Genomic DNA, 19,112 nt, shown 5'->3' with positions numbered 1-19,112 from the left:
CCTCAAGAAAAGCTACAGTTCCCAGGATTGCTTGGGGGAGGAAGCATGCTTATTATGTAGATAAATGCCGTCAAACTTATGATGACCTCAGCAAGGGGCTTTCAAGGCAAATGAGAAACAGAGGTAGACTGTCATTGCTTTCCTCTGCAAAGTCTTCCTTGGTGATCTCAGATCAGGATATACCACACCACCTTCCCTCCAAGCATGCTTATTAGGCCGGTTTAAATCTGTACTCTAGTTACTGTAAGCCCTGTAAGTTGTCTGCAACCTGCAGCAATACAGCCCAAAGGCGGCTTGGCCCGGAACCAGATCTGGCTCTTCAGAAAAGGAAATGAATTCTTGAAGTTCAGGTTTATTGGCAGCGTAGGTGGGATGCTAGAATAAGCAATTTGCAAAGGGAAGGGTAGGCAAAGATTTTGAGGTAGGGCAAAGATTTTGATGTAAGTTCCCCCACAGGCCAGTTGATCAGCAGTGAGGGGCAGCGATGGTTGCTGCTCCTTGCTGCTGATCAGCTAGCCGATGGAGGAACTTGCAAGCAGCGGACAGAGGCCGATGTTGCAGCGACATTACTGGAAACATGGTAATGTCACTTCTGCCATGCCCCGGAAGTGACATGTTCATGGGATGCTCTGGTCTTTGGGCAAAAACTATGGTAAGAAAAAGGCTTCCACCATAGAGATTTTTTGTTCAAATACTAGTGTCCTCACGTCGCCAGTGACAGGATGACATCACTTTGGTGCACACTGGAAGTGACATCGCCATGTCCCCAGCAACACTGCTGCAACACCAGCCTAAATCTCCCCCCACCCCCTCCCCGTTGTCAGGATGGACCTGACAACCCTATTTTGATGGGACAAAAGGGCTTCTGAACTGGGGTGGACCAGAACGGGGAAATGGCCCTAGAAAAGGGCCCCAGTCTCTCCCAAAAGAGACAGAGAGAGGCCGACTGCCTATGCAGCAGGTACCACATGCAGCCCTTTTGACACTGGGCTGTCCTGGCCCAGGTGTGTGTGAGGGGGAGGCTATTGGTCCACTGAGAAAAGTCCCAGTGGTCATAATGGCCAGTCTACACATAGTTCTGAAAGTCCACACACTTTGTCCTGCTATTACAGATTAAGACAGCTACTCACCTGGAAGCAACATTTTGGTGGTCCCTAGTCCCAGAACCATCCGGCTGTCCTCAACTAGGGCCAGGGCCTTTTCAGCTCTGGCCCCGGTCTGGTAGAACTCTCTGTCTAGTGAGACCCAGGCCCTGCGGGACTTAGTTCAGTTCCGCAGGGCATCTAAGACAGAGATGTTCTGCCAGGCATACGGTTGAGGACAACGATGGCTAAGTAGATCAGTTGGCCTCCCTTCCCTTCCTTTCCTTTCCTGTCTTTTCTTTTCCTTCCCTCCTTTCCCTTCCCATTTCTTTCTTCCTCTCTTTTCTCCTCATTTTCTCCTTGAGGCGATCTCTGATGGCCGGAAACGGCATGCATAATCAAAACAAAGACCCAAAGTCATAGAATCATAGAGTTGGAAGGGACCACCAGGGTCATCTAGTCCAACCCCCTGCACAATGCAGGAAATTAACAACTACCTCCACCCACATCCCCAGTGACCCCCAACCCTCCCCCCGCCATGCAGGATCCCACAATCAAAGCACTCCCAACAGATGGACATCCAGCCTCTGCTTCAAGACCTCCAAAGACGGGGACTCCACAACCCTCCGAGGCAGCACATTCCAAGTCATCAGAGGGGCGACAGCGAGGGAAGCAGCCATGCATAAAAGACCAAAGTCTCTTCGTGGACTTTAAAGTCTCCCGTCCCATTTCCAACATGCAACTATGTGGTGACTGTGGGCAATGCTAGGCGGGCAGGACCCCTTCCGGCTCTGGGGCACAAGCCCTTACCTGTGCAGTGAGTTGGATCGGTTGCGACAGAGCAAGCTGCGGCGTCTGCGGCTGGTTCTGTGGTGCCGGCAGCTCAGTCCCAGGCTGCTGGGAGGCGGCGGCCGCGGCAGCGTTGGACTGCTGCACGGCGGCTGCCAGGAGCTGGGCTTGGGCTTGCTGCAGAAGCAGTTGCTGTTGGGCAGGCATCAGTGCCGTGAGCTGGGGGGCGGTGGAGAAGGGGGGGAAGGGGCACGTTGAGGGCAGTAGGATGAGCCGGGGGGGGGGGAGGCAACCAAGCCAAAAGAGCAACGCAGAAGAGAAAGGGAAGGAAGAAGAGAGGAGATGAGAGAAATAAGTCAGAAAAGAGACTAAGGATGAAGCAGGTTAGTTGCGTCGTTCCCCCCTCCCCACTAGCAGAGGTACTAGAGCACCCCCGAGCAGATAAGCCAAGCAACAGATTCCCCTGGGTTGCCAACTCCTTTCCTCACAGAGGTTCCTGTGCTTATAATTCACACGAGACATTCACCAAATAGAAGAGGCCTTCACAATAGAGCCATTGCCTGTCAGCTTTGGGTTGGGAAATTCCTGGAGATTTTAGGGGTGGAGCCTGGAGAAGGTGGGGTTGGGGGATGGGAGGGAGCTCAGCAGAGTATAATGCACAGAGTCTGCCCTTCAAAGCAGCCATTTTCTCCAAGGGAACTAATCACTGTCATCTGCAGATCAGTTGTTATACCTAGAGTTGCCAGCTCTGGGTTGGGAAATAGATGGAGATTTTGGGGGTGGAGCCTGAGGAGGGGAGGGACTTCAATGGGGCATAATGCCATAGAGTCCACCTTCCAAAGCAGCCATTTTCTCCAGGTGGTCCGATCTCTGTCGCCTGGAGATCAGGTGTAATAATGGGAGGTCTCCAGTCACCAATTGGAGGTTGGCAACCCAATCTCACCTGGAGGTTGGCAATCCTACTGCCAACTTAGGGTTGGGGGAATTCCTGGAAATTTGGGGGTGGCACCTGGGGGAGGGCAGAGTTTGGGGCAGGGAGGGAACTCGGTAGGGATGTGATGCCACAGAGTCTCCACCCTCTGAAGCTGCCCTTTTCTCCAGGGGAACTGATCTCTGTGGTCTGGAGATCAGTTGGATTTCCAGGAGAACTTCAACCCCCCCACCCCTGACATTGGCAACCCTACTTCACATTGTGGAGATGCCAGACAGAAAAGACAGGAGTTTGGTATGTTGAAGTTTTCTTGTCGCTCTGCTGGAAAATGCACTTAAGAAGGAATGGAGCCGGCAACCTACATTTCTCTCGTTCCTGACAGGCCCAGATGATGGACCATTTCTAGGTCCTTTACTCCTGACACAAGCTTAGGTGGAGTTTGACTAGGGCAGCGAGGGGCAGGAGTAAAAACCTGTTCCAAGCACCAACCCCAGAAGCAACTGCTGACCAGGACATTGTAAAGGGACCCCCCGTTCCCTCCCCAGACCTTCAGCCACCCCCAAAGGAGGTTTGGCCGCAGAAACCGAAAAAGATCAGAGTCACACATCACTCCAGTTCTTACCGGCTTGTCCAGCCTAAAACAGAATATGTTTCCAGATCTAACTTCCAGTGCAAAACATAGACAGTTTTCACCATACAGAAGCTGAGACCTGAAGCAATTCTACTTTGTATCCATTGAGAAGAGAGGCCCAGTGGGAACTTTCAGTTCAGGCTGCAAACATCTTTAGTTTTTGCCCTCTCTCTGTGGACCTGACCTCAAAGAATCACCTAATACCGCTACCTCCTCCTTCCTGGTCTATAGCTGAGCTCAGAAAAGCTCTCCCCTCCCCCCCCGGCTGCTTCTCACCGGACATCTTCCTATCTACCTACAAGCCATTTATGGAACCCCTTTGAGGGGTGTTTGTAGACAGCCATCCTCATCGCTCAGGTGGAGGTCTTTTGCATCACCTCCTACTCGGTCCTTTTAACTGGAGGTGCTGTGGCTTGAACCTGGGACCTTCTGCATGCAAGGCAGACACTCTGCCACTGGGCCATGGCCCCTTCCTTAAAAATGAACACATCTCTCGTGGTCAGTGTTGTCTACTCAGACTGGTGGCATCTCTGCATAGTTTTAGACAGAGGTTCTTCACATCATCTGCTATCTGATCCTTTTAGCTGGAGATGCCGGGGATTGAACCTGGGACCTTCTGCATCCCAAGAAGATGGTCCACCACTGAGCCATTAAGCCATAGCCACACCCATTTTGCATAAAGCAAAGGTGAATCATGAGCCCCTGATCTCACCAGCTGGGGTGGGTTTCCCAACTCCAAGCTGGGAAATTCCTGGAGATTTGGGGGTGGAGGGCAGGGCTTGGGGAGGGAAGGGAGCTCAGCAGGGATGTGGTGCCGTAGAGTCCACCCTCCAAAGCAGCCATTTTCTCCAAGGGAACTGATGTCTGCCATCTGGAGATCAGCTGCAATTCCAGGAGATCTCCAGGCCCCACCTGGAGGTTGGCAACCCTACACTGGGGACTTGTCTTTCACTCTGCTGGGCTCCAATTCAGTCCTTGGGGTCGAGGTGACGTCAGGGCTCTCCATCCCAGAATCGCGTACGCAACAAGCCTCCCTCTGCATGTTTCCACTCCCCAATTCTGGATCTGCTCCTGCCAAGCGGGATACTGCGGGGGGGGGGGGGCTCTACTTACCCCCGCCAGCTGGCTGCCAGCTAACATAAGCTGGGCTTGGGGTAGATGCGGCTGCTGAGCGGGAGGAGCTGGTGCTGGTGCCGGTGCTGGAGGCATTTCTGCGGGGTCTTCAGCTTTGATCTGGACGGGGTGGGGGTGGAGGAGAAGCAAAAGGAAAAAGAATCACTCCGGCTCGCTGTCTGACTGACTCGGTGTGACAGGCGCCCCGCTCACTTGTCACCAGTCTCATTCCCGGGGCCCAGGACAGCTTATTTTTAGAAACAAAGTTCATGGCTTTCCCTCTCCCACCTGTGATCTCCCCCCACCCCTCACCTGAAGGAAGCCGCCTGGGTCTCAGCCTCCCTGCCTGGGAGGAAACAGTGAGAGAGGAAGTCGTGGGGAGGGCGGCTTCAACAGGCTAAGCTGGTCCTGGCCAGAAGTGCCAAGCTTTAAGGACAGCGGGGAGAACTTTACAACCTGATGGGGCTGCAAAGAGAGGGCGGTGGCCCCATGGAGCCGAGATGCGGCTACACTACAAAGCAGGATTTGCGTGCACTTGGCACAGGCCAAAACATTCAGCACACCAGCCGGTCAGATTCCGCAACCGGCACGAATTATGCCCAATAAACACATTTTGCCTGTTCAATCTGCTGCTGATGTGAGCTGCTTGGAAGGACAGGGAGCCGCGGCAAGGTGCTGAAATCCCGCCCACCGACCACCTCTCACGGTATCTCTCCGGCACATCGCCCGGGTGGCTTCCTGTTTTGCTGCCAGGCCCAAGGCCCTGGGAATTCCCCCCAGAGCCGGCCTTGATTCAAGAGTTCCTATCACACTGATAACAAAAGCACTAAGCAGCCCACAGTCCCGCCCAACCTAGCCGCCACTCAGTCTCTCTCTTTCGTGTGTATAAAGCGAGTGCTGCTGTGGAGGGGAAGGAGGTTCTCCAGGGACAACCCCAACAGCCTAAGCAAAGTTAAGCTGTGAGGGTGCCGCGGCACCGTTTCAGAGATGCTGACAAAGTGGCCATGTGACAGATACGGCCGAAGCCAGATGACTGGTCCGTCCAAGCCAGCCCTGTCTTCTTCTGCTAGGCACAGGGTCTTCTGCTAGGCGCAGAAGGGTCCATCCGACACCAGCCGCCTGAGATTATTTCAACTGGAGCTGCCAGGGGCTGACCCTGGGGCCCTTGTGCATGCGCAACGCACACTTGCTCTGAACGCCCAGTCCAGGCAGTGCACCCCAAGACCCCTGGCAGTGTAGCAAACTTGTGGCAAATGGGTTTGGTGCAAAGTCTAGCAAGAGTTATCTGAGAACAGAAACACTGCAGGACGGTGGGGGGGAACGACATGAATTTGGGACTATGATGTCTTTATCGTGCTGCCTTCAAGTCTCCAGCAAAGTATTGTCTGGACCAGGGCCGGTTCCAGGTATGGGAGGTCCCTGGGCAGACAGTGCCCAGGGGCCCCCTCCCCTCTCTGCCCCCCACCGGGCCTCCATTGGCATCTTCCTTCCTGCCCACCTGCCTGCCTGAGTTTCCTTCCTCTGCCCACGAGCCCTCCCCTGCGGCCTTTCTCTGATGGCACCAGGTAGTGTGTGGCTGGGCAGCGCCACCCCTGCTGCCACCAAAAATGCCCCCGCTCTGTGTGTCACCTTCGAGTCTTTCCCCAAGGATGCTGGGTGATACACATGGCAGGCAGGATGGGTGGTAGAGCGCCAAGCAGATGGACGGGAAGGGAAAGCAGGCAAGTGATAGGGCAGGCAAGAGGTTGGTGGCAGCTGGCCCCACCTGACAGTAAGCTGACCCCAGTCCTGGCCTGGCTACAGCCTCAGATCACACAGGAGGCTTGTGTGACAGCCCTTTCATAGGATCATAGAGTTGAAAGGGACCACCAGGGTCATCTAGTCCAACCCCCTGTGCAATACAGGAAATTCACAGCTACCTCCTTCCCACATCTCCAGTGACCCCTACTCCATGCCCAGAAGATGGGGGGGGGGGAGAACCCTCCAGGATCCCTGGCCAATCTGGCCTGGAGGAAAATTGCTTCCTGACCCCAAAGTGGTGATCAGCATTACCCTGGGCATGTAAGGTAGGGCCACGAGAGATGAGCACTGCCTCATCCCTTCCTGTCCTCCTCTCACAATCCGCCTAAGGTCACAGAATCAGCCTTGCTGACAGATGGCCATCTAACCTCTGCTTAAAAACCTCCAAAGAAGGAGAGCCCACCACCTCCCGAGGAAGCCTATTCCACTGAGGAACTGCTCTAACTGTCAGAAAGTTCTTCCTAATGTTTAATTAGAAACTCTTTTGATTTAATTTCAACTTGTTGGTTCTGGTCCAGCCTTCTGGGGCTAAGAAAACAATTCTACACCACCCTCCATATGACAGCCCTTCATGTACTTGAAGATGGTTCTCATATCCCCTCTCAGTCTTCTCCTCTTCAGGCTAAACATCCCCAGCTCCTTCAACCTTTCCACACAGGACTTGGTCTCCAGACCCCGCACCATCTTCGTGGTGGCAACATTGCCCCCTGGGGGTGGGGGGCCCGATCTGCTTTTTTGAGAATTGCTCTGGAGACTTGCTCTGGAGACTAGGCAGGCACAACGGGCACAGGACGCTGCTGCTGCTGCTGCTGTTTAGGCAAGACTGGCCTGAGAGCCCTAAGAAAGGCCACAATCGAAGCTGAATGAATCGAAAGCATCCCTGGGATTGATAACTGCGCAGACTCTTCCTTAGAGATGAGTTTTTTAGAAGAGTGACATCAATGCATTGATCATAAATGCATTGATACCAGTGCGCGTGGAGGTGTAGAGGGAGAGAAGGTGGGCAGGACACTGGCTTCTAGAAGTCTCCAGGGCAATTCTAGAAAAAGCAGATCGGTTTCAGGCACACACACACACCCTCGCAGGGCAATGTTGCAACAGATCTTCATGGTGGGCTGGGACGGACGTGGAACTCCCTCCGGTGTCTGCTGATGAGGCAAGCAGAGAGAGGCTTAAGCTGCCACCTGTAACCATTTGCACGTGGTCCCACTGACAGTACTGTGAGAATCGTGTGACAAGGAGCCTCCCCCCTGCACGTGCTAAACACTAAAAGTAAAGGTCAAGGTAGTTCCCTGTGCAAGCCCCAGGTCATTACTGACCCATGGGGTGACGTCACATCCCGACATTTACTGGGCAGACTTTGTTTACGGGGTGGTTTGCCAGTGCCTTCCCCGCTGCTAAACACTAGACTAGAGGCTAGAGACCCTTCAAAAATCAAAAGAATATTTCCTCAATGGCGTATAATGCCATAGGTCTTTTATGCATGGTTGTTTCGCTCGCTGTCACCCTTCCAAGGGTCTCTGAAACAGGTCTCTGAAAACGCGGACAAAACATGGGGAAAGGCAGGTGGAGAGCAAGGCGACCTCTGATGGTCAGAAACGGCATGCATAATCAACACAAAGACCTAAAGTCATTGGCGGGTTGACTACAAGTGAAACAGCCATGCATAAAAGGCTATAAATGGCCCTTCAAAGCAGCCATTTTTCTCCAGGTTAACTAATGTCCAGAGATCAGTTGTAATTTCGGCAGATCTCCAGGCCCCACCTGGAGGATGGCAACCACACCCCATACCTATAGAAAGGGCAGTGAGGTGCAGGCTGGAGTGACGTCTGTTGCGCAATCAACTGGGAAGTGCTGTCTCCCCCTAGAGGCTGTGCACAGTGCTACAGGAGGAACATCCAACTGGATGTTGCTAACCCTGTGGGAATGTGAAGATGCTGCAGGGCTATACTGGCTGCATTTCAACCCTGGAAGCTAAATAGGGCGCTCCCTGGTGGACAAGAGTGGAAGCGACAAGTGAGCGCAAGGGAGGCTGGCCCTTACCTTGCTGCCCGTGCTGGTTGGGGACGGGGAGAATGGGGATGGTTTGCTTTGCTGGGTCTGCAATTGGGAAAAGAGAGAGGTCAGCATGGAACAAGTAGGGTTGCCAGTTCCGGGTTGGGAAATTCCTGGAGGTTTGGGGGTGGAGCCTGGGGAAGGCATGATTTAGAAAGGAGAGGGACCTCAGTAGAGTCTAATGTCATAGAGTCCACCCTCCAGAGCAGCCATTTTCTCCAGGGGAACTGAACTCTGCAGTCTGGAGATCAGTTGTCATTCCGGGAGTTCTCCAGGCCCCACCTTGAGGTTGGCAACCCCAGGACCGAGAAACTGGGCGTGCCACTCTTACCCACAGCGTCCTCCCCCTCCCCTTCATACCCTCTGCTCCTGCCTAGTGTTTCTCACCTGGTGGTTTGTGTCAGGTCCATTTCTTTCTGTATCTGGAAGGAGAAAAACAACCGTGAGGCCTCCATGCAGCAATGGTCACTGGAACTTCCACTCGCAGCTTGGCACGGGGCTCCTATCCACAGGGACAGGTCGGCCGCCAAACCTTCCCTTCGCCTTAGGCTTTCCTCTGACCCTCACAATTGTTTGTGGGACTTCAGTCCAGACCATGAAATTTCCTTATGATACTGGGTTCGGGTGCACATGGCCAATGCGCCATATCATACAGACTGAGGCATGATGGCTGGGATGGGATACGACTGCTCACAGTGGACGCATGGAATCCTCCCAGAGCAGCAGGCCAAAGGCTCAGCTGACCTGCTTAACCAAGTTGTCCCGAGCACTTGCTGTTTCCTCCCCAAGGCCCTGGCCCTTTTGCTCTTTCTCCTTCCCTAAAACCACCACCTTCAGGACCATTCACCACTTCAGTTTATTTCCCGATCTTCTAGAATGCCCCCATATGCATTCTTTACCACGCCTCCCTTGTGTCTCTGTCCCACGGTACTCCCAGACTTTTTATTTTACTCCCCCAAGTAGCTCAGGACAATGTGTGAAGTCCTTCCCCATTCCTTTTTTACAATGAACCTCTCAGGTAGGTTAGGCTGAGAAAAGGTGCCTGACTAGGGTTGCCAACTCCGGGTTGGAAAATTCCTAGAGATTTAGGGGTGGAGCCTGGGGAGAGTGCAGTTTGGGGACCACAGTTGGATATGATGCCACCCTCCAAAGTAAGTATTTGCTCCAGGGGAATTGATCTCTGTACTCAGGAGATCAATTGTAATTCTGGGAGATCTCCAGGCCCTACCTATGCCTAACCCAATTCATGGCACAATAGGAATTTAAACCCGGATCTCCCCAATTCTGGCTAACAACCTCACAGCTTACCTGACCTCAATACAGCTCAGTATTCAGGGCCAAAACTTGCCAGTGTGCTTGTGTTAAGATGCAGGCAATCCATTAAATATCTCTAGATCAAAGAATTCATGTGCTTAATTAGGGAACTCTGGTGTTACATTTAATGTTAGCAGCAAGCTTAATAAACACTAAACATTTGAAGGCACAGGTAAGCCATTCAAAACAAGAATGCCTCAAGAAGATGTGAGTCCTGACAATGTAAGCAAAGGTCAGGGTATCAGAAATCTAATGCAGGTTTCAAAACCGAAGCCTCATCTCCATGATTAACATATATTTGGAGTCCATTCTCTCTTGTTGATAGCAATTTTACATGGCTTGCAATGCATGTCAAAGCAGGTCTACTCAGTGGAGCTTACGCATAAGAACGTGTCTTTAGGACCACACTGTAAGTCTAGTCTGATGAATCGATATGTTTTGTATCTCAGTTAATATTTATTTCCTTCTTCATAGGAATGGCAAGAGATCCGCCTGGCAACATGTACTTACATATCCGTATGTTTGTAACTATTAATGTTTCTACTTTTTATTTCACTGAAATAAGTTGATTTTTTGAAAGCAGGTAATTTTAGTTTTTAAAAAAATATAACGTAATGGTCATCAGTCCTCTTTAGTAAATTGCAGAATCTCAAGGCAAGAATTTTTTAGCTAAAACCCAATTCCTAAATTCTGTCTCTTTGTCACATATGAGTGTGACCAATACAATGGAACACAGGGCAGGGCTATGCAAATGAAGGGGTGTGCCTCGTTCTTCAAGGCCCCCGTGGGGTGGATGCTGATTGTTTTTAAAAAGGGAGAAAGAGTCCCCTCTGACATCCAAAAAGGTTATCATGGATAGATAAAAAGATAAAAGCCATGTAAGACTAGGGCTGTGGTAAGGAGAGAAAGGGAGTGAAATCGAGAGGAAAATCAGGTTGGATATGCCCCGTTAAGTTCTATGGGACAAAGCAAACAGACTGGCAAATAGGAGTAGAGCAAAAAGCCTTTGGCCGGTCATGCACTCTCAGTCAAACCTACCCCACAGAGTTGTTGTGGGGATAGAATGAAGGAGAAGGATGTAAGATCCTTTGGGTTCCCCCTTGGGGAGAAAGGCAGGGTATAAATGAAGTAAGTAAATTCACAGAAATACAAGTACAAAGAAGCAGACCAGAATCTCCACTTATAAACCATCAACAGCGCTACAGAAAATCTCCATTTTACAGAGCCTCCAAAATCCTGGCAAGGTCGGGGCCCTCCCTCCCATCCTTGGGAAGAGCGTTTTAGGAGGCGCCACTGGGAAAGTGCAATCCCAAACGGAAAGAGTTCTTGTGGACCTAGTCTGATGACTGGAGCTGACCAGCAGGCATCTGTGGCTACAGGCAGTCCCGTGGATATGATCCTCCCAGGCCGTACTGTCTAACTGGTAAGTAATAACTAAATTCCCTCCTTGCCAGGTATTGCTACCTGTGTGCTCCTCTTGCAGGTTCAGTCGCGCCTTCTCCAGCTCCAGGGGCTTAGACATTCTTATTTCTAAGAGAGAGAAAGAGAGAAAAGTGGGGGGAAAGGGATGAGCGCTGAGCCCATTTGGAACCCAAGATCCCTAACTCCATGGTCCCTCCATCCTTTGGCCTATGGCTTCTCTACCTATGCTATTTCAGCAGAATTTCAACAGTGGCTGCCTCAAAACAAACAGGTGGGAGAGACAGACAGACAGACAAGCAGATAGGGCAAAGAGTAAATGATTAAAAAGGACGAGGGAGAGGCAAAGTCAAGGCAATTTGTTTTCTGCAACCCTGTGTGAACAATTCTTTGCTGTGATTGGGTTGCCAGCTGTGGGCTGGGAAATACCTGGAGATTTTGGGGGTGGAGCCTGAGGAGGAGGGGTCTGGGGAGGGGACTTCAATGGGGCATAATGCCATAGAGTCCACCTTCCAAAGCGGCCATTTTCTCCAGGTGAACTAATCTCTGTCACCAGGAAATCACAGATCTCCAGCCACCAACTAGAGGTTGGCAACCCTAGATATCAGAGCGCTTCCATGAAAGGGAAAAAAAACAGCAAGCATGTTCTTAGTCCTTATTGTGGCATTGAGATTTTGAATATACTAGCCAGGGCCTGCAGCAACTTCAGCGTTTAGGGAGACAGAAGCTCTTCTGCACAGGCAACAGTCAGTTCTCCCACATGGCCCTTCTGTCACATGCAACAACATAGTTAGTTGTTCTTCACTAAATAGCCCTTGTTAAGGGACAAAGACAGCTGCAGCGGTGGCAACAGTTGGCGCATGTAACTAGGGAACTGTCTCATTCACCTCTGTGTGTGCACCTGATTTTGAAAAGCAAAAGGGGGTGAGGCCAAAGATCTGCTGAGCTCTCCCCGCTGCCTATGGTTTATCTTCCTACAGGCTTCCTCCTCCCCCAAGCGATTTTCTTCAATAGAGCATACTTCTGGTTTCGGGGCTCAGTGGGAAAGAAAAGCACACAGGGAGTGAGGACGTAGGAAGAAGGGAAGGATTCTGCCCTCCTCACCTAAAGATCCTGTTTGCTTTCAAAATCATACTCCACACACACACACACGCTCCATCACCAAACCTCCAGCAGTTTATACGCTGGGATGGATCCAACCAGTTGTTCTGCCGGTGAAAAAAGGGTGAGTCCCCTTTGGCCACTTTGGCTGGGGGTCAAGGAGCCTACATGTACAAACTGGGTTGCCAGGTCGCTTGAATTGGCGGGCAGTTGCCCACCAATCCATCGGCTGGCTCAGGAGTGGGCATTACACATGAAGTGATTACATTACTTGCGGTTTACGCCCGGAAGCGCCGCAGAGCGACGGGCCACTTTACCACTCAACCCCCCCACCCCAGGTTTGAGTGGTAAAGCAGCAATGTAGCAATGGATGTAAACCGTAAGTAATGTCATTGCATCGCACGCAATTCCCACACCAGCTCCGTCCCAAAAACCTTCCGCCAGAGGAGAGGTGGGACCTGGCAACCCTATGTACAAAAGCCACGTGGGTAGGGTTGCCAGGTGCCCCCTGGGTATTGGTGAAGGGTGGGGGTAGGGTTGCCAGATCCAGGTTGGAAAACTGCTGGAGGTTTGGTGATGGAGCCTGGGGAAGGCAGAGACCTCAGTGAGGTATAATTCCACTCCAAAGCAGCCATTTTCTCCAGGGGACCTGATCTCTGTTATCTGGAGATGAGCTGTAATCCTGGGGGTTCCCAGGTCCCACCTGGAGGCTGGCATCCCTCCATGTGGGATAGGTGTAGTAGTAAGGATGGGGATTGGGGCAAGGTAGAGTGAAACAGATGGCTGGCTCCAACTGGCGATCAGGCCTTGGTTTTACCTTTAAAGAGGCTGAACCTGTAGACCATCCACTCAAGTCTGGCCCTTTCTCACATCTACGAGAACCCATGTTGGTAAGAATAATCTTCCCCTCCCCTCAGGTGGTAACTTCGTGGCAAATATTATTCAAAATACACCACTCTGAACCTGTCTATAGAAGTGGCAAAAGGCGAGCATCTCTAGGACAGGGGTCCCCAACCCTTTTGAACCTGCGGGCACATTTGGAATTCTGACATGGCACAGTGGGCACAGCAACAAAATGGCTGCTGCAGGAGGGGGAGCTGGCGACAGCTTAACTTCAGCAACACAGTGCGGATCCTCGGGCTGAGGGGGAAGCTGCTGGCAAAGCAATGCTTTAAAAAATCTGCACAGCCAATCAACTCTCCAACCAGAAGCCTTGCTGGGCAAAAGCCCTACTTGGCTCTGCCAACCTCCTAAAACACTTGGCGGGCACCAGAAAAGGTGTTGGCTAGCACCATGGCACCCACAGGCACCACACTGGGTACCCTTGCTCTAGGATGAAGAGGTTTTGTTTTGTTTTCTGGGTAATGCTATGTTTTTCAAGAAGTTGTATGAAACTAGTTGTTAGCTCAGCAGCTATCAGTTGTGATTGCTTGATGGACCTCCAAGTCCAGAGACAGTATATCTTGGAAAACCAGCTGCTGTGTAGAAACAATAGGAAACAGCTCTGTATGATGTGATCTAGCAGGACTCTTCATGTTTTTGTTGTTGTTTGTTTGTTTGTTGGTTTTTACTGGTCTGGATAGAATTATGCAACAGTTGGGTAAGCACATCCTACACCATTTATCCGCCCTCCCGGGCAATACATAAAAAGTTGCCATGCACAGTTCAAATGTCTTTCCTCAGTATAGCACTTATATTTCAATGGAATAATATTTTTCCAGCAATAAACTACAATTGTTTGCCTAAAGAAAAATGCACATCTTTCCTCCACCACGTCCCTTTTGCTATTTGGGTTATCCCATATGATCCAGCTTCTCAAGTGCCACAAGCAAAGCAAAGCTAAGCAGCTACTGGCTAATGCCAATTACAACATCAACCAGGCTGCCCCACCCTTTCCCTGCATCAATGCCCCATCAGTTTGTAACTGTTCAAATTTCTCCTTTTATTGTATTACAAGGCTATACGCTTCCTCCGTCATGTGCTGGTGTGTGCAGAGATAGGTATGAAAAGAGGGGGGACAACAACCTTATTCCCACATAGCCCTACAACACTGTTGTGTTATTGTTAATTAAGATCACAGGGACAGGCCCTCCTGACTCTGCCATCGACCAAAGAAGCCTGTTTGGTGGGTACACGAGAGAGGGCCTTTACAGTGGCAGCCCCACAATTATGGAACAACCTGTCCAAACAACCGGCCCAACCAAGTGACATTTATGTCATATCCAGCCCTCGTAACAAATGAGTTCAACACCCTTTTGCTCTAAACTGAAAAAAATGGGGTCAAACTGACCTGGAGAAGGTGGGGGAGTGTGGGGTAAAACTTTGCTTCCAATCTTCTGCCAGCCTGGACTCCATACATCCCTCTAATGAGGTCAGTGGTCCTATGGGGTTCCATATCATTTTTTGGTAAATTTTATTGTACACTCCGGTGGTATTGGGGTCCTTTTTAACCCCAGTTCCATTGAATTGGAAAGTGAAATACACATTTACAGCAAAATTGACAAAAAATGTATTTTAAAAAAATATTTTCTACACAGGTTCAAATGTTCATTGAGTACATTTTCACCCAGCACTTCCTCCAAGGACTTCAAGATGGCAGATACATGGCTTTCTCCTCTCCTCCATTTTCCCCTCACAACAACCATGTGAGGTTAGGTCGGGAAAGAGACCCGTCTAGTTCAGGGGATTTTTGTGTGTGTTGCGGTTCCATTCCGGTTCTGCCAAAGGGAAATACTTCATGAACTGCCAGGGGGTTTTGTTGTTGTCGTTGTTCTTTTGTCATGCCCAATTAAACTCCCATGGTGGTTGTTCTTTTCTTTCTCATTGCTTATTGCTATGCATCTATTTGACCACACACATACACACCGGATTAATAAAGTACATTTGTCTGTGTGTGTGAGCAAGGGTACTAATGTTAAGAAGCCAGAGCTGTCCAATGCAAACGAAGCTATCTAGGTATGGCCAGGCCTACATATTTACTGAAAGTGATGCAGGCAAATCCTTCCTTCCCCCCACGGAAAGCTTTAGCAAGGAGGTTTCCATAGTTTCTCCCCACCCAGTTCTCTCCTTTCTCACTGGAAAAAAGGAACACCTTTGCTTCTTCTGGTCCTGCCCCTGTAAGGCCCTCCAATTACTACCTGGGCCAACCCAGCTCTAGAATGGGAAGGGCAACTTGGAAACGGCCTCTATTTCCCCCCATATTGCAGGCAGCTCCTTTCTTATTTGCATAAACCTAATGAGTCACACTCCTACAAGGGAGGTGGAGCCCTGGTGAATTAGACCTGAGCATGGGATTGGCGGGGGGGGGGGGGCACACACAAGCAAAGCAGGGTCTGTCTAGAGATCCCTCCTTGCTTTGGGCGAATATGACCTTTTACTGAGACTAGCAGAGAAACACTTGCCAAACTGTTCACCTGAGGAGCTATAGCTATGTGGTGCAGTTCTCCAAACCTTTTGGGGAAATGATACAAACGACCAAGTTTTCCCAGAATAGAGTCCAGTCACCCATGACTAGTTATCTTCTTATTAAAGGGTGGGGAGGATTTCATCCCATTCCTGCATCCAGAGTGGTAAACTCCCCTCTAAACTGGGCAAAATGGCGATGGGGTGACCAAGTTATGCTGAGCTGAATGTGTTTCCCTCCCCCCCACACACACACACACCCATAGCCCGGTCATCTGTATTATCCTGCCAAAATGAAATGAGAAATTTTAACACACGACGGTTGTGGATATATATTTTAAAAGGCCATTCATAACTATCCAGACTACCAGCTTGCCAATGGGACATCTGCACACCATAGTATGTTGCCACTTGGTAAAACACCCATCTGTGTTCACCATTTCAATCTCTCCGTGGTATTTAAGCATGCATCTGAAGGGTGGGAAATTCCCCCTTTTGTTCAGTGTCCATCCCCCCCCCCCCCCGCGGCACAACCTGATTCCTAATATTTCCCCCCATCGCTGAGCTCCCTTGCTGTAAGAAACTTCAAAGTACAGAAACTCTGATGGGGGAGGGTGGAGCAGCAGCCCTACGGAGGGAAAGACTGAAGCACCCACCCACTTAATTCCTCCAGCCAACATAGAGACACACACTTTTTCCTTGACGGTCCCTGGAGGATGGCCCTGCCTCCATTTCCTGCCCTGCCCTTCTGCAGCCTCCAAAAAGTCCTCTGCTTAGAGAAAGAAACCGAATGTTCTGGGTGGAGTTGCTACCTTTTGACCCTGGGCACTGCATCAGTGCCTTCCCCAACGGCCTGAGGTGGTCACAAAAGCACCAGGTGAAGTTTTGCCCCTCACTCTGCCAGGAAAATTTCTTCTTTAATTTATTCCCTTCCTTAATTTCTGCATGGTTAAAAAAAGTAACAGTCCTCATGGACATTATACGTCCCTGCCTGTATATAACAACGTCCCTTCTCCTCAGTATCTGACAAAGGGAGCTTGCCTTGAGGGGAGGGGCTGTGGCTTAATGGTAGAGCATCTGCTTGGCAAGCAGAAGGTCCCCAGTTCAATCCTTGGGATCTCTAGTCAAAAGGACCAGGTAGGAGGTGATGTGAAAGACCTCTGTGAGAGCCAGCGTGGTGAAGACTCTAATCTGGTGAACCGGGATGGTTTCCCCACTCCTCCACATGAAGCCTCCTAGGTGACCTTGGGCTAGTCACAGTTCTCGCTCAGCCCCACCTACCTCACAAGGTGTCTGTTCTGGGGACGGGAAGGCAATTGTAAGCCGCTTTGAGACTCCTTAAAAGGTACCGGAAGTTAGCATATAAAAACCAACTCTTCTTCTCCTCCTCCTCCTCCTCTCTGCCTGAGACTCTGGAGAGCTGCTGCCAGTCTGAGTAGACAAGACTGAGTTCAGGCCTGGCAACCAAGGATCTAATTCAGTAGATGGCAGCTTCACATGTTCATGCGTGACTCTCGAGAACTTATACCCCAAAAAATTTGTTGGTCTCTAAGGTGCTACTGGACTCGGATCTAGCTGTTCCACCCAGACCAACGCAGCTACCCTCTAAAACTACCTTCTCCTTTGGTTTCCAAAAGCCAACCAGCGGTTTGCATGGAGTTGCCTGCCATTCCCTAAATCAGTCCATAATACTTTTATCCAGAGGTCAACCAAATGACATATAACTGTGTGCAAGCTCCCGAGTTCATTAGAACCATTCATCAGACTGGATGTTATAATTTTTTTAATGTTTAAAAGGAAGAAAGGAAAACTCCTCAGGATGTGATGCAGAAGTCCTGTTTCGAATGACACTGGCTTCCCCAGCTCTCTGGGGAAAGAGACAATAAAACGATGACACTCCACAGGCATTAACAAATTCCAGCAGTTGTCTCTAATTACTCCCTTAACCAGCAAGATTTAAAACCCCTTTTTGGAAGACAGCACAGAAACCAGTGGGCAGCCTCTGCCTGAATTTAGGAGATAAATTTAAGACACTTCCATTCCCTAGCCTGCTCCTTCTGTCTGTTCCAAAACGGAGAACTTCACTTGAAAGAATCCAGTGCTCACCTGGAGCTTTTTGCGCTATTACCTAGAATTAAGATGGTTGTTAGCTCAGTATCAGGAGGGTAGCCAAGTTGGTCTGCAGTAGAAAAGCTGTATTTGAGTCCAGGAGCATCTTAGAGACCAACAAGATTTTGGGGGTATAAGCTTTCGAGAGTCAAAGCTCCCTGGCAAAGGGAACTTTGACTCTCAAAAGCTTATATCCCCCAAATCTTGTTGGTCTCTAAGATGCTCCTAGACTCAAATGCAACTCTTGTTAGTTCCATATTCACCTTCATTATCACTGTCCCTAGCAGTAAAATCTCTGAACGGAGGAGTAAACGCATCTTGTTTCAAGGGTGCATGCGCACAGAAATGTGCAAGCATTAATGTTAGGGTATCATGATGTTCTCTTTCCCGTGCTGGCGAGGCTCATTTTGAAGGGCTGACACAATCATGTTTTCCGAGCGTATCCTTAACCTGAAGAACAACAGCTCAATTTTTAAAACAGTGCAGGGACAGACAATTGCAGAATAAATTCAGGAGCTGGGGCACAGGCTTTGGCCAAGTTTTAATGGACACCACTCAAGCCTAGATCTCAGAATACAGGTGCTGGAAACATGTTCCTGTTTTCACCTGTGAACTTCTGGGAAATATACTCACAAAGATACTCTGTGTGTGAGAGAGACAGACAAACAGACAGCAAGCTAAACAAGTTGGTTTTGAGAAAGTGTATGAGCGAAGGGGCGTTTTCATATAGGACACACCCCTTTTAAGCTCCAGGGGGCCCCCTTCTAAATATTGGCGATGCTGTTTCCAAATCAAACGCAATTTTAGTTTATTTTCAAAAACAGGACAAAGGGGCATTAGATTTTGCTGATCAAACCCTATTTAGAATTGGCACTTCTCCCCCCTCCCTTTACAGGCTTCTGTGCCTTTAGCAGATGGGTGACAGACAGAAATTCAACAGGCAAAGCTTTCTTCTTAGCAGGGAGCCACCCCGATGGGAAAACCCCTGTCTGCTCAATTTCTGTCTGTTATGCAGTTCTTAGAACACAGAGGAAATACCAGACAAGAATCAATTCTAAGATATGCTAAAGACTCAAGAGCCCCATAAGAAAGTGCCAATTTTAAAGTGTCCTATCCAAAGGCTTCTCCTAGGATTTATGTCAGCGCTCTATACAACTGCAGGCAAAAATAGAAGGGAATCTATCTCCATAATTGCATCAGCACTAGGGACAGCAGGGGCTGCCCAGCTCCAGGCTGGGGAACTCCTGGTGATTGAGAGGTGGAGCCTGGGAAGGGTAGGGACCTCAGCAGAGTACAATGCCCTATAGTCCGCCCTCCAAAGCTTCCATTTTCTCCAGGAAACTGATCTCTGTTGTCTGGAGATCAG

At 50.0% G+C, this 19,112-nt stretch overlaps 1 protein-coding gene across 2 annotated transcripts in view; it reads right to left on the bottom strand.

The window, feature by feature from the left end:
• POU2F2 (POU class 2 homeobox 2) overlaps positions 1 to 19,112 on the bottom strand; it is a 132,502-nt gene that overhangs the window by 28,410 nt on the left and 84,980 nt on the right. For both annotated transcript variants that reach the window (XM_056847516.1, XM_056847515.1), the window contains 5 exons: positions 11,180 to 11,245; positions 8,789 to 8,823; positions 8,390 to 8,446; positions 4,547 to 4,666; positions 1,893 to 2,090 (listed from right to left, as the gene is read on the bottom strand). In XM_056847516.1, the coding sequence (XP_056703494.1) occupies positions 1,893 to 2,090; positions 4,547 to 4,666; positions 8,390 to 8,446; positions 8,789 to 8,823; positions 11,180 to 11,245 (476 nt within the window). The remainder of the gene's footprint in view (positions 1 to 1,892; positions 2,091 to 4,546; positions 4,667 to 8,389; positions 8,447 to 8,788; positions 8,824 to 11,179; positions 11,246 to 19,112) is intronic.

Source organism: Euleptes europaea, chromosome 3, assembly GCF_029931775.1.
Source record: "Euleptes europaea isolate rEulEur1 chromosome 3, rEulEur1.hap1, whole genome shotgun sequence".
In the NCBI taxonomy this organism is placed as follows: domain Eukaryota; kingdom Metazoa; phylum Chordata; class Lepidosauria; order Squamata; family Sphaerodactylidae; genus Euleptes; species Euleptes europaea.
This window is presented reverse-complemented; position numbering and strand designations above follow the sequence as displayed.